A 15,867-nucleotide genomic window follows, 5' to 3' on the forward strand; every position below is an offset into this window, starting at 1 on the left:
TGTCTTCTGAGTGAGCGTGCTATCTAAACGCTAAGTGCTCTGCGGTAACTCTAACCCTGTATGCTTCATCAAAGAAGGATGTGGTTTCTGAGTGTGATCCCTGTCTTTGTACATCATTGCATTTACAATTAAATTGTTGGCATTTAGCTGACGCCTTTATCCAAAGCGACTTACAACAAAGTCAATAATTTATCCACCAGTCATAGCAAGGAAATAATCTAAGCTCCATCCAGGCCTGGGGCCATTGGCAGTCGTCGTGCTAGAAGAACGTTTTATTTTTTTATTATGACACTGGGGAAATAGTACTGGGGAAAGTAGATGTCTCATAGGGGACAGTTAGGGTGTACCCTGAAGAGATGGGTCTTCAGTCTACGGCAGAAGATGGGGAGTGATTCTGCAGTTCTGACTCGTTCCACCAGTGGGGAGCGAAGAGATGGAAGAGATGTGACCAGGTAAGGTAGCGCTATTGCCACACCCTCTTAGAGGCGGTAGAGCCAGTCAGCCAGCAGAGGTGGAAGAGCGGAGTGACCGTGCTGATGTTTGGGGGGTGACCATTGCTTGCAGGTAAGTAGGGGTTGCTCCAGGGTCTTGAATCTGATGCGAGATGCTATTGGAAGCAAAACAAGATGGCCGGCAGAATTCTGGATGAGCTGCAGAGGTCTGATGGCAGAGGCGGGGATCCTGGCCCGGAGTGCGTTGCAGTAGTGACCAATAGTTGAGCTGCTTCTCTGGTGAGGAATGGACGTATCCTTCTGATGTTGTAGAGGAAGAATCTGCAGGTGCGTGCTGCTGCTGTGATGTTCACTGCACAAGATAAATGGTTGTTCTTGGCTGTCTGGAAGGAGGTTACAGTAGTTCTCAACTGTGATGGAGAAGTCTTGGAGAGGGCAGGCTTTCCCGGGGAGGAAGATTAGCTAGGTCTTGTTGAGGTTGAGCTTGAGGTGGTGGGCTGGCATCCATGCAGAGATGACAGCAAGAAACGCAGAGACACTTGTTACTGTATGTGAGTCAGAGGGGGGGGGGAGACAGGAAGAGTTGAGTGTCGTCTGCGTAGCTGTGGTAGGAGAACCCATGTGAGGAAATTACAGAGCCAAGAGACTTGGTATAGAGGGAGAACAGAAAGGGCCCTTGGACAAAGCCCTGGGGGACCCCAGTGGTGAGGGCTCATGGAGAGGACAGCGTTCCTCTCCACGTCACCTGGTAAGAGCGATCAGCCAGGTACGAAGCAAACCAGGAGAGCGCAGAGCCAGAGATATCCAGTTCTGAGAGGGTGGAGAGAAGGATCTGGTGGTCGACTGTGTTGAAGGCAGCAGACAGGTCCAGGACAATGAGAACAGAGGAGAGGGCAGGTGGTTGCCCGCTTCGATGTGATCAGTTTTAGAATATCATCAGGGGAGAGGGGGGAAATAGATGGTAAGCCAGAGACTGAGTGTAGTGCAGAGGGTTTGGGAAGGGTGTGCGCAGTGTTGGTGCGAGGTGGAGAGAAGGAGGGAGGAGGAGGAGGAGGAGGACGTGGGTTGAAGAGTCTGGAAAATGTGAAGAACAATTTCTGAGGGTTAGAGTCAGAGGATTGTATTTTGGAATGGTAGTAGGACACTTTGAACCATTAGCTGGATGATATGTAAAGTGTCCTTGTGATGAAGTAAAGTTAATTCAGAGTTTCCGAAAAACCCAAGGAATAACAATCTTTTGCCATATCAACATTGTTTGTAATCATCGATACTGAAAGGACATGGAAAGTTTCAAATATATATAGTTTATTACAATGTACATCTATTCTAGCATACAACACTCAACACAAATATATTTCAACAAAGAACAGGCCAAAGGTGGTGTAGTAACCAATTCAACATGTATGAACACATGTATGAAGTCCTTTCTTTTTGAACAACTATACACATAAATATTTGCACTTTCACTGAAATTTTACGGACTCGTTACAACCAGACAACCAGACAACCAAGTACAGGTGGAAAGGAAACGTTTGGATAATAATTGCATTTACACCATTAGAATTATAAGGTTCTATCTCCATTTTTGGTCAAAATGTAGTTTTTTACATAATCTGATCCATTAGGTGTTTATTAATGCCTGTGTGGTGTTATTTTTTAAATGTTGACATTTTTGAATTAGTAATTAATAAAATACAAAGGTTCCATCTCACAAAACATAATGGAATGTAAAAATGTTGACGCTCAAATATCTCTGAACTGCCCTAAACGGAGATAGAACCTTATCATTCTAAGCTCACGCCATGCCACCCCTCTCAGGACCATTGACTGTGTTGCGGCCTAAGCATAGTAAGCGATAACCCAGAATCCGATGATGGTGAGGAAGCTGACAGAGATGAAGATAATGTAGGTGCAGAACACCAGCCGGTCGATGATGTGGCCCACCTGTATCCAGTCCTCGGAGCTCTGGCTCACTGCGAGGTGTTTGTCCACCTGGAGGCGGATGGCCAGGAGGTCTCTGCCCAGCTTCCTAAGCTCCTCCAGGGACGACTCCCCTGCCTTGGTCCCCTCTTCCCCTGGAGCTTTGACCCGAGGCTGGCCCTCCACCACCACCATTGAGAAGGCTTTCCCTTCTGTGAAGGGGGAAGAAGGGGAAGAACAAAAGGGAGGAAAAAGAGAGGGAAAAGGGGAAAAGAAAAGGAAGAGAGAGAAATTGAAGCTTCTTTTCCACTATCTACATGTTTAGTAGTCACTATGTGTTCTAAACAATTAAAGAACAATAAAGTTCGCCTTTGCCGTTTTTGAAAGGGGGTAAGAATGGATTAGAAGGTCGCCGGTTTGAATCCCACCAGCGCCAGAAATAAAAACAGGCAAAATGGGCCACCACTACTCCCTACCCTGTGTGGCTGGGTTACGGATGACTGCGTCCTGCTTTCTGGGCTTGGGAGGCAGGCAGACGAGGCGGCCAAGGAAGTGTATGAAGAACACACGGACCCAGCGGGGTACTGGGCGAAAGTCACTGGAGCCACACAGGAGGTTGGTGATGATGATGGTCTCCAGCAAGCTGCCTACCATCAGAGTCAGACAGAGAGAGAAGAACACATCTGGGGTACGAGGGGTTGGGAGAAAGACACAGTGGTCAGTGATTAGCTCTCCATCCACCAAGCAATACACAGCTAAGGAGCTGGAGCTAAGTATCTTGAACATTTAGTTTGTTTTCAGAGTATTAGCCTTGGACGTGCTGCGTGATGTTAAAGAACATGTGAACACACAGCCACAGCCACAGCCACACACGCAAACACACACAGATCTACTGACTTAAGAGTGGGATGGGGCTGCCAGTGACAGGCAGCAGGTCGTTCATCATGAGCAGGAAGAAAGTGTAGCCCAGGATGAGGGTCATCTTGAAGGACGAACGGTCCACATCCTGGGGGGGCAACAGGAAGCTGAAGAGGTCCACCATGATCAGGAAACAACTGGGGAGCAGGAGGTTCACTATGTAGACGGTGGACCTGCGCTTCACTACGATCTAGAGAGACACAACGGTAAACAACGACTGTCATGAGGGATCTGGTGTTGTGGCTCACATTTGTATCACACATCCTACTTTAATCAATAGTACTGTATGTGTCATATTTTCTGAGTTACCTACATTGTACTGTATGTACCAATCAACATTTACATTTAACATCTAACATTTAAGACTCTTTTATCCAAAGCGACTGACAATAAGTACATTTGTCTAAGTAAGTGAATCAACTATACAGCAGTCATCGTAAGTAAAACCTTCTCTACACATAATTACTTTAGATTAGTTGTTTGAAATTCAAATATATAGATAGTAAGCAGATGTATTTATTCAAAGAAACCCGTTCTTGTCACATGGCCCTTGCAGGTTTCAAAACACCAATGTGGTGAAGTCATTGAGAGAATAACGTTCTTACAGTAGGTTACATTTTACATTACAGTCTCCCTGGAGTAACTTAGGGCTAAGTGCCTTACTCAAGTGCACACTAGTGGTGATGTTCCCAGGTGGGATTTGAACTTGTGACCTTCTGATCACTATCCACGAGGCATGGTGCTACACACATACATTGAATACAAGCTGATCCCAGGAGTCCGTTCCACCGATTAATTTGGACATGTGGGCTGTGATGTTAAGCAGCTGCCACTCCCCCATGGTGGTCATCACGTCTCTGGAACGTTCCAGTATTTTCTCCGCCGACATCCCAAACGTCAAACTAACCTCCGACACTGAATGGAAGACACAATTGTGGGATAAAGTACGAGCTTGAATTTAACGGGAAGTAGAATAGGACATGGATTGAGGGAATGTCTGGCATGCTGTAATACCAAACCAATCCCTCACTGTACCCCTATGTCCCTAATACACCTGTACCTTGTTGACTCCCACTTGGAGATCTGAAAGGATGGGATAGGTGTGAACGATATACTGTAGCAGAAACCCCAAATCAGTAGGTATACCTAAACCTCAATATCATTGATGCCTTTTCAGATCCTCAAAGGAGAGTCAACAAGGACTGACAGTAGGGAGAGGAGGAGGAGGGACTGGTTTGTCATGGGACCCTGATCCTTGTGTTGATGTCATTCTTTTTTTCTTTTTTTCTTTTTTATTATTATTGACAGATATAGTAGAGATTTAGACAGGAAGGATGGGTGAGAGAGAGAGGAGGGATGACATGCAGGATATGTCCCCGGCATTGTCGAACCGGGGACCCTGCGGTTACATGGTCAACGCTTAACCCGCTACGCCACCTAAGCGCCCCGTTGATGTCATTCTTACCAGGGTGAACGTAGGAGTTGAACGTGAGTGAGCAGCTCTGAATGTCGAAGGGGAAGGTGTAGATGTTCAGGTTACAGGAACTGACCACTCGGACAGGATGTGAGTCAGCGACTATTCCATTGGAATATAGCGTAATATAAGGCACTGGGGGCGCTGTGTCCTTATCCATACTGCAAGACAAGGTGAAACAGGATGACTATTTCGCATCAGGATGATCAGGGTAGTTTATTTAATGCTCACATCTTGACCGAAGATGTCACTACTGCAAATAAATTAAATCATATCAATCCCATCATATCTAAAATGTTTTCCTTCTTTATTTGACCGGAGAAGTCACATTGACATCAACGTCTCTTTTTCAAGTGAGCCCTGGCCGAGAAGGCAGCCAATAATGGGATGCCAATAATGGCATGTGAGGCATGAAGAACATGTCTCCATTAACACCCCCAAATAGGGCTGACACAGCAACCATGTCACAATTTAAAACCATCGACTACAACACTCGAGAGAAAGTCATGTCACGTCTTAAACCATCCACCTGTGCCCTTGATGTCCTGCCAACAAGCTTTTTAACAACATATTTAGCTGCATGGCAGGCAAACTAATACAAATAATCAACACTTCCCTTTCATCAGGAATCTTCCCTGAAGCCCTGAAAACTGCAGTTATCAAGCTTTTACAAAAAAAAACGCCTAGACCCATTTGTACTAAACAACTACAGACCCATATCAAACCTTTCCAGTCAGGATCAGGCTTTTTCCCCCTACATAACACTGAAACGGCCCTTATTACGGTCCCTATTACGGTCCTTATTACGGTCCTTAATGACATTCGTGTAAACATAGACTCTGGAAAAATCTCAGTTTTGGTACTACTAGATCTTAGCGCTGCCTTTGATACTGTAGACCACGACATTCTAATAGATAGACTAAAAACCTGGGTAGGACTTTCGGGCACTGCCTTAAACTGGTTTAGATCCTACCTACAAGATAGAAGCTACTATGTCTCCATTGGCAACTTTGTGTCTGAGCAAATTAAAATGACGTGGGGTTCCCCAAGGATCAATCATTGGCCCCCTTCTATTCAATCTGTACATGCTTCCATTGCAAGTCCTTGAAAAACGTATCCATGCATTTGTTTCGAGTAGACTTGATTATCGTAATGGTCTACTAACAGGCCTATCTAAAGGAGCTGTTCGTAAATTGCACATCATCCTTTTAGGCCTTTCTTCCTCTGTCACACCAGTGGTAGCAGTGACTTATTCATGAATATACAGTCATATATTATTACTACTAATATACAAACACTTAAATGTCACTCACACTTCATTGATCACCAGATCTGGTATCCACAACTTTGTCTTTGGGAGAGAAATGCTTTCAGCGCCACACTGGTCTGGGTCCCAGCTGAAAAACTCATTGTCCCACTTCTGTTTGGGGAGAGGTCGTGACGTTAGAATTCTAAGGTATTTTTGTCAAAATTTTGTTTTTTTACATAATCTGATCCATTAGGTGTTTATTAATGCCTGTGTGGTGTTCTTTTTAAAATGTTTACATTTTTTAGTTAGTAATTAATAAAATACAAAGGTTCCATCTCACAAAACATAATGGAATGTAAAAACTTTGACGCTCATTATCTCTGAACTACCCTAAACGGAGATAGAACCTTCACGAGGTGAGGCCATGACAGTGTCTCAGTAAAAGGTTTAATACTTCAAACTGTCTAAAGGACAATCCTTTTCTACTATTATGGTGTAGATGATAGATAGTTTCATGAATAGCCAAATATGAATAATGTTTCCATTAGCTGTAATTGCTCTGAAACATTCACACTGCATGCAGCCTCAGATACAAAATGAAGGAATTAAGAACTCACAACATATTGCCAAATGTAAGTTGTGAACACTTGCGCTTTTTCATCCTGAAAAGGAAGGAACAATTCTTCTCATAGAATACAAAACCATAACCACTGTTATGTATTGTATACAGCAACATGATTTTGAAAAAAAATCTATACAGGATATTCACACAAAACTAATTAAATCTAATCTATAGATTAATAAAAGTCCTTACCACTCCTAGAATGCCATAGAGAGTGAAAGAGACGGTGAGATTGGTGGCAGTCGATAGGCTAATGACGGGTCGAATGGCGCTCATGGACATGAGAGGACCTAGCGCAGCCAGGAGGGATGGGGTGTCTGGTTGAGAGCAGTTCAACCTGTTACATCTCACATACGGGGCTGAGGAGAAAACAATCACCAGGCTTAGTGAGATACTTTGACATGCAGACTCCCAAGCACAAGTCCTATTTAGCCAACTGAAAACATTTAATAACATCTGATATCCTTTGTATAATTGTTTTCAGTTAGGTTTTACATTTGCTTTGAAATTCCTTTCCTGAAACTGGACAGTTGCCTGTACCATCAGGATGATTTTCAATTCATGAATTAAATAACAATGTGTAAATTAAGTGGTGTCTGTAATACTGTAGATCTCACACAATATCATGGTGGCCTAGAGGGGCAAACTCTATCTTTCTTTTCACATCATGTTCTTTTCTTTTTTTATGGAATGCTATTTTACTTTGAATATTATATAGTCATTTCTAAAGAGCTGTAATCTAGATAGATGATCCAAATGATGAAAGTAATATTATACTATTACTGTGCGTCCCAGTATGTGCTTACCCTGTATCAGCACGCAGCAGGTGATGAACAGAACCAGAGAGGGACTGACTGAAGCTCCTCGACACTGGAACAGCAGCAGAGTGAAAAAATCGTTTCGTTAGGGTCAATTGTAAAATACACTATGGACTGTTTACTGTATGTTGTACTGTGTAATTTTTCCATGAATTACAATAATCTCACCCCAAATCCTACACACATTTAATCAACAATACCATACAGTTCAAAGACTTCCCAGGACTCACAGCTTTAAGCACTATTGAGTAAGAAGAGTCTCCAAAAAACACCAAAGTTGTGTGACTCACACCAACCAATTAGAAAGAAACCACAGTTTTTTTCTGACCAAGTAGTGTACATCAGAAGTAAACATAACTATCTGACCAGAGAGGCCAGTTCAGGATATCTCTTACCACCTAGACCTAGGACAGATCGTCTCAAATCTAATGTAATTTACAGAGCCATTACAGGATTGAACAGTTTACCTAAGCATGTTACTAAAACTAATTATAATTCTAGTTTGTACAAGTTAAATGTGCAATCATTTCTTTTGCTTTATGCTTTTTAATTCTATTCATTTTGTTTTTTGTTTTCCGTTATATCCATTATTGTTGCTGTATCTTGTTTTGCACATATTTGAAATAAACATCTCAATCAATTAATCAATCAATCAATCATAATAAACAACAAATTAATTTTAAGGAAGTGCGTTCTAATCAAATACTTTACCTCCGATCCAGGAACGTCCTTTGCTGCCATCAGAACACAAGCTGTAGCTGAATGTTACGTTATGACAGAGAGTTGTTAGTACAGCTCTGTTGTCTCCCACCGATGACAATAACTTCTGACTGGGTAGAACAGACCTCATATACACACTCATTTGCATAGATTCCAAGACCCGACTGCAGATGGACTTACACACTTCAACACGTTCTAGTGGTACAGATATGCATAGTAACACCTAGACCAAGTGCTTGCTGAATACATTCATGGGCAAATGAAGTGGTTATCGCACCCATTTGTCTGAGAGCTACTTTACCTACAGGCGGTTGAATCCAAAGCAAGAGTGAGCCACAGTACATGGCTGTGGTATGCCAACCTGTGCCTAGTCGCCAACGATGGGTGTCGTACCACTGCATTGCAGACGACACACCTGCTGGGCCTATGGAAATGAGTAGGTGACTCCCAAAAGACACAGGTATCACCTCTCAGATGTCCCCTTCTGCCCTCTTACATAACTCCATGTGTAAATGTCTTGTTATGCAAGTATAAAAAGGTAACATATATCCTCTACTACATTAATATTATTAATTAGTGAGTGTTTTCAATGAGAGAGGAGCTAAGATGAATACTACTATTCTCTTCTGATACCAAACAAACAGCACATAGGCGAGTAGGGGTGAGTTTCCACTTGTGCAGGTTTAACATTGGATGAATTCCATGTAATATTTTAAAATTAAATTCTGATAATTTTCTCTCCGGATAGAATTTTATTGTTTCCATTGCGAAAGGAAATAGCATTGCAGACAAAGGGCAACCCTGTCTAATACCATGATTAAGATGGAAGAATTCTGATGTCCATCTGTTGTTAGTTACTGCACTACTATTTGTATAAATAGTTTTTAACCATCTAAGGAACACCCTTCCGAAATTAAAATGCTCTAATGCTTTGAATAAGAATGTCCATTCTGTACTGTCAAATGCCTTTTTAAAGTAAAAAAAATGAATTATGCCGGGAATTTATATTTCCTCTGTATAGTCGATAACATCTGTAATAAGGCATACGTTCTGACCAATGAACCTGCCTTTTATATAAGCAGTTTGGTTCTCATTTATTAGACTTGGTTGCAGTAGTTTTAGCCTATTTGCTTAAACATGGGCAAAGATTTTATAATCTGTATTTAAGAGACTTATAGGTCTCTAGTTATTCAATAGTTCTTTGTCTCCTTTTTTGTAGATTCATTTCAAAATAGCTCTTTTATGGGAGTCAGCCAATTGATCATTTACAAGCCCCTCCTTGATTGAATTAGTGACGAACACTCCTACAATATCCCAGTAGCACTGATACAATTCTGATGTAATCCCGTCAGTACCTGGTGTTTTACCCGTTTTCAGCTTCTTTACAGCATTGTGAAACTCTTCATCGAGCAGTGGTTCATTAACCATATTTGTATTTTCCTCAGATAAAGCATGATCTGTGTGTATTTTTCTCAGTAAGCAGTACACCATATCAGGATTTATATCATTTAATGATTCTGTAGTGGGAGCATTACTTGATTGAGGATATTGGTATACTTAAATCCGCTACCTAGTATCAAAATATGCTCCCCATATTCTTTAAGTACACTTGTCAAACAACATAAATAAAGATGCCATAATACTGTGAGAGTTTTTGTGTCCTTTATGGGATGTACACAACAATGGAAACACATAAGGTGGCTTTTTCTTTTTAGTCACCTACTAATTTCCATAGGCCCAACAGGTGTCGTCTGCAATGCAGTGGTACAACACCCATCGTTGGCGACTAGGCACAGATTGGAAACACACCACAGCCATGCACTGTGTCTCACTCTTGCTTTGGCTTCAACAGCCTGTAGGTAAAGTAGCTCTCCGCCACAGGTAAAAACACCTGGTGCGCTATCCACTTTATTTGGCCATGAGTTTATTCATAAATCCTTCAATCTTGTTTGTTGCCATGTATACCTCTACCACTAGAATGTGTTGAAGTGTCTAAGTCCATTTGCAGTCGGGTCTTGGAATCTATGCAAATGAGTGTGTATATGAGGTCTGTTCTACCCAGTCAGAGGTTATTGTCAACAATGGGAGAAAACAGCTCCTCCTCAATGCAACTTGCAGGCAAAGCATCCATCCATAGAACTCTATATAAGGGTAGCGTGAGCAAAATACCTCCAAAGTACTTTTCAGTAATATTCATTGTGCCCAAAGATAATTCTGTTAATAAGTGAACAAACAAAAAACAAAAAGATTTTCAAAGATTAAAAGATCTTCAAAGATGCTTCAAAGCATTAGTGGGACCACAGAACAGACAGAACAGAGACAGTGAGTGTGGAAAGACTTGTCTGTGATGTAGTTAGATGAAGTATGCCTTTACTGTCACCTGATAACATGCACTTCCCTTCTCTCCCTTAAACAGAAGTGAAAGCCTGCCCTCTGGTGGTGGTGGAGGGCCAGACTCAGGTCACAGCTTATTCAATGTTATGTACAACCCATCAAACTCAAAGGACCCTGAAATTGTAATCTCCTTAGACGTCGAGAGGCCTTTCGACAGTGGAGTGGGGTTATCTTTTACGTACTCTGGGAAAATTCGGCTTTGGTGAGAGGTTCATTGCCTGGCTCAACGTATTGTACACCTCTTCTCTTGCATCTGTCAGAATGAATAACCATCACTCTGACTACTTCCCTCTCTTTAGGGTTACGAGACAGGGATGCCCGTTGTCCCCCCTTATTTTTGCATGCAAATTATTTTCCCCTTTTCACTTCATGCGAATGACTTGCTTCTTTATATTTCCAGGCCTGATATGTGTATACCTGCTGTTCTCTCTGTCCTTAGCATATAGAGAAATTGCAGTTCCAGGGGATACCTCCGTGAAGCTGGCTGTTGGTTATGGTTGTTTTTATTATGTTTTCCTTTTGATCCTGCTCCTTTGACTACCTAATTTCAATCTGTAGCACTAACTGTATTTTGCTATGCACCACGAAGACCATGTTTCTTTTGTTTGTTATGTTTTTTGGGGGTGTGGGTTACATATAGACAAAAATATTAATTTGATTACAAACATTTTTAAGTATGAATTTGTCTTGTTTACAACCTTTTTGTTATGTACACAATCTTTTTTAACCTTTATTTTTTGTATCTTCGTTTACAAAGAACGGAAATGCTACCGTAGTGCGAATCAATAGCAGACTCTATCCTATCAAAAATACAACCTTATGTGTTTCCATTTTATTTTTATTTTTATTTTTTAACCTTTATTTTACCAGGAAGTCACATTGAGATTAAAACCTCTTTTACAAGAGAGACCTGGCCAAGACAGGGTCAAAATAGTAGCTTAAAAAACAGTTCAGATAACAAGACAGGACATAAGACAGTGGCAACAATACAATAGACAAACAATGGTAGGGGTATTTACAAGGTGATTAAAACATTGAGAAGTCTAACCAAAGCAGGTACAGCGAGCGGTGACCACATCCTTTAATCTACGCTTGAAGATACTTATGGAAATAAGGGCCTCTAATTTAAAAGTAGTCTGTAGGTCATTCCAAGACCAGCAGTTGTGTGCATTCCATTAGGTATAACTCTCACAGTATGATGGCATCTTTATTCATGTTGTTTAATTACAAACAGGGTTAAGTGTTACAAAGAAATAATGATAGTATAATAATGTTGCACTTTCACTGAAATCCTACTCAAACCAACTACAGGTGGAAAGGAAATATTTGGATAATAAATGCGTTTAAGCCCCCCTCTCAGGACCATTGACAGTGTTAGATGTGGGAGTGGTAGTTGGTTAGTTAGTGGTTAACCCAGATTACGATGATGGTGACGAAGCTGACAAAGATGAAGATAATGTAGGTGCTGAACACCAGCCGGTCGATGATGTAGCCCACCTGGATCCAGTCCTCTGAGCTCTGGCTCACTGTGAGGTGTTTGTCCACTTGGAGGCGGATGGCCAGGAGGTCTCTGCCCAGCTTCCTAAGATCCTCCCGGGATGACTCCCCTGCCTTGGTCCCCTCTTCCCCTGAAGTCTGGGTCTCCACCACCACCAGAGGGCAGGCTTTCACTTCTGTTTAAGGGAGAGAAGGGAAGTGCATGTTATCAGGTGACAGTAAAGGAAAAGCTTCATCTATCTTTCAGTCAGTAAAGATGTAACTTCTCACTGGCGTCAGTAGCCTACTCAGTGAAAGAAGTTTTACCATTTTTACATTTACGCTTTCATCACAAGCGACATACAGTTAGAGATCACAGGGACAGTCGCCCTGGAGTAACTTAGGGCTAAGTGCCTTACTCAAGGACACACTAGGGGTGGTGTTCCCAGGTGGGATTTGAACTCAAGACTTTCTTTCTTTTGAACTTTCTGATCAACAATTCAACTCACTCTCCACTACTTCCCTACCCTGTGTGGCTGGGTTACAGATGACTGCGTCCTGCTTTCTGGGCTTGGGAGGCAGGCAGACGAGGCGGCCAAGGAAGTGTATGAAGAACAGACGGACCCAGCGGGGTACTGGGCGAAAGTTACTGGAGCCACACAGGAGGTTGGTGATGATGATGGTCTCCAGCAGGCTGGCAATCATCAGAATCAGACAGAGAGAGAAGAACACATCTGTGGTACGAGGGGTTGGGAGAAAGACACAGTGGTCAGTGATTAGCTCAAAACAAGATTAGATTGCAAGCCAACTTAAATGTACAATTTTCTTGGAAAACATCCTCAAACCGCGGACTAGCACAACTAGCCAGTTTGCTAACACAGCTTGTTTTGTGAGGTTTTGTGAGCCTGCTATCAATGTAAAGTAGTGTTATATTTAACTAGGTAGTAGATCTACTGACTTATGAGTGGGATGGGGCTGCCAGTGACAGGCAGCAGGTCGTTCATGATGAGCATGAAGACGGTGTAGCCCAGGATGAGGGTCATCTTGAAGGCAGAACGGTCCACACTCTGGGGGGGCAACAGGAAGCTGAAGAGGTCCACTGTGATCAGGAAACAACTGGGGAGCAGGAGGTTCACTACGTAGAGGGTGGGTCTGCGCTTCACTACGATCTAGAGAGACACAACGGAAAACAACAACTGTCATGAGGGATCTGGTGTTGTGGCTCACATTTGTATTCCACATCCTACTTACACCAATAGTACTGTATGTGTCATATTTTCTGATTTGACCCTCACCTACATTGATGTACATCATGTCTATTGTACTGTATGTACCAATCTACATTTAGATGTAACATTTCCAAGGCGACTTACAATGACTACATTTGTTTGAGTAAGTGAATCAACTATGGACTGCACTTACAGTATATAGGAGTCATCGTAAGTAAAACCTTCTCTACACAACATTTTAACCTTAAGCAAAGTGACTTACAATCAGCGATTACATGGACAGTCTCCTTGAAGTAACTTAGGGCTAAGTGCCTTACTCAAGGGCACACTAGTAGTGGTGTTCCCAGGTAGGATTTGAACTTGTGACCTTCTGATCACTATCCAGTAGGCTTGCTGCTACACACATACATTGAACACAAGCTGATCCCAGGGGTCATATCCAGGGGCTGATCGGGTTGTCTTGTAGGCTGTGATGTTTAGCAGCTCCCACTCCCCCATGGTGGTCATCACCTCTCTGGAACGTTCCAGTATTTTCTCAGCCGAATTCCCGAACATCAAATTAACCTCTGACACTGAAGGGAAGACACAATTGTGGGATAATGTAGGAGCTTGAATTGAATAGGAAGTAGAATAGGACATGGATTGAGGGAATGTCTGGCATGCTGTAATACCAAACCAATCCCTAACATGTCCCTAATACACCAGCACCTTGTTGACTCCCACTTGTAGATCTGAAAGGATGGGATAGGTGTGAACGATATACTGTAGCAGAAACTCGCAAAGGACTAGGTGAACCTAACCCCATATCCTTTGCTACTTTGTTGCCTTTTCAGATCCTCAAAGGAGAGTCAACAAGGACTTACAGTAGGGAGAAGAGAAGGAGGGAGGAGGGATTGGTTCGTCAAGTAAATACTAAAATGGTGAGAGGCTGTGTTGATGTCTTTCTCACCAGGGTGAATGTTGGAAACGAATGTGAGCGAGCAGTTCTGAACATCGAAGGGGAAGGTGTAGATGTCCAGGTTACAGGAACTGACCACTCTGGCAGGATGTGCCTTACGGATTCTTCCATTGTAATATAGGACAACAAAAGGCACTGGGTGCGTGTCCTCTTCCATACTGCAGGACAAGGAGAAACAGGATGACTATTTCAGGATGATCAGTGTAGTTTATTTAAAGCTCCTACATCTTGACCGAAGATGTCATTACTGCAAATAAATTAAATCATTTATTAAGTCACATTGAGATTAACATCTCTTTTTCAAGTGAGCCCTGGTCGAGAAGGCAGCCAGCATGTCGTTATACATACACAAGAGACACAACACATCATACAACATTTGATTCGATTGGTAAAAACACTACAAAGCGCATTACAATAACTTTAAAAAAACGAGTGATGAATGGTTTAAAACATGTGCATTCCTTTGCAGCCATCCAATCTGGGACATCAATCTCAAAATGATCAAATCCTTTTGTAAAATCTTCCAAGATCTTCCAAGACTCTTACTAAACTCAGTTCTTCCGATGTTAAAGTTCTTTGATCTCAGTCAGTACTGGCCATTCCTTTTAGGCCTTTCTTCCTCTGTCACACCAGTGGTAGCAGTGACTTATTCATGAATATACAGTAATATATGATTATATACTACTAACATACAAACACTTAAATGTCACTCACACTTCTTCGATCACCAGATCTGGTATCCACAACTTTGTCTTTGGTAGAGAAATGTGGTCAATGCCACACTGGACTGGGTCCCAGCTGACAAACTCATTGTGCCACTCCTAAATGTGTTTGGGGAGAGGTGAGGCCATGACAGTGTCTCAGTAAAAGGTTCAATACTTCAAATTGTCTAAAGGACAATCCTTCTGCTATTATGGTGTAGATGAGCATAGTTTCATGAATAGCAAAATATGAATAATGTTTCCACTAGCTGTAATTGCTCTAACATTTCACACTACATATCCTCAGATACAAAAAGAAAAAATTAAGAACTCACAACAGTTAGATAAATGTAAGTTGTGAACACTTGCGCTTTTTCATCCTAAAAAGGAAGGAACAATTGTCAAAGAATACAAAGCCATAACCTCTGTTATGTATTGTATACAGCAACATGATTTTGAGCAATGAAAAACAACACAAGCTATTCAGACAAACCAGTTGAAATAGACAAATAGATTAATAAAAGTCCTTACCACTCCTAGAATGGCATTGAGAGTGAAAGAGAGGGTGATATTGGTGGCGGTCGATAGGCTTATGACGGGTCGAACGGCGCTCATGGTCATGACAGGACGAAGCGCAGCCAGGAGGGATGCGGTGTCTGGTTGAGAGCAGTTCAACCTGTTACATCTCACATACGGGGCTGAGGGGGAAACAATCACCAGGCTTAGTGAGATACTTTGACATGCAGACTCCCAAGCACAAGTCCTATTTAGTCAACTGAAGACTTTTAATAACATCTGATATCCTTTGTATAATGTTTTTCAGTTATGTTTTAAATTTGATTTGAAATTCCTTTCCTGAATTTGGACAGTTTCATTTCATTTCAATTTCAATTCATGAATTGAATAACAGTGTGTGAATTAAGTGAGCTGAAATAA

The 15,867-nt window shown here is 42.0% G+C and overlaps 1 protein-coding gene across 1 annotated transcript; it reads right to left on the bottom strand.

Moving 5' to 3' along the window:
- Nucleotides 1-2,291: 2,291 nt before the first annotated feature.
- LOC308156657 (5-hydroxytryptamine receptor 3C-like) lies at nt 2,292-15,546 on the bottom strand (the record flags this gene model as incomplete). Its single annotated transcript, XM_080530055.1, has 7 exons — nt 2,292-2,584; nt 2,849-3,055; nt 13,002-13,212; nt 13,681-13,844; nt 14,222-14,388; nt 14,945-15,051; nt 15,463-15,546. 7 exons carry the CDS (start codon nt 15,544-15,546, stop codon nt 2,292-2,294), a joined length of 1,233 nt encoding a protein of 410 aa, XP_080386181.1.
- Nucleotides 15,547-15,867: the final 321 nt, after the last annotated feature.

This window comes from Nansenia antarctica, assembly GCF_963989245.1.
Source record: "Nansenia antarctica genome assembly, chromosome: 1".
Taxonomy (NCBI): Eukaryota; Metazoa; Chordata; class Actinopteri; order Argentiniformes; family Microstomatidae; genus Nansenia; species Nansenia antarctica.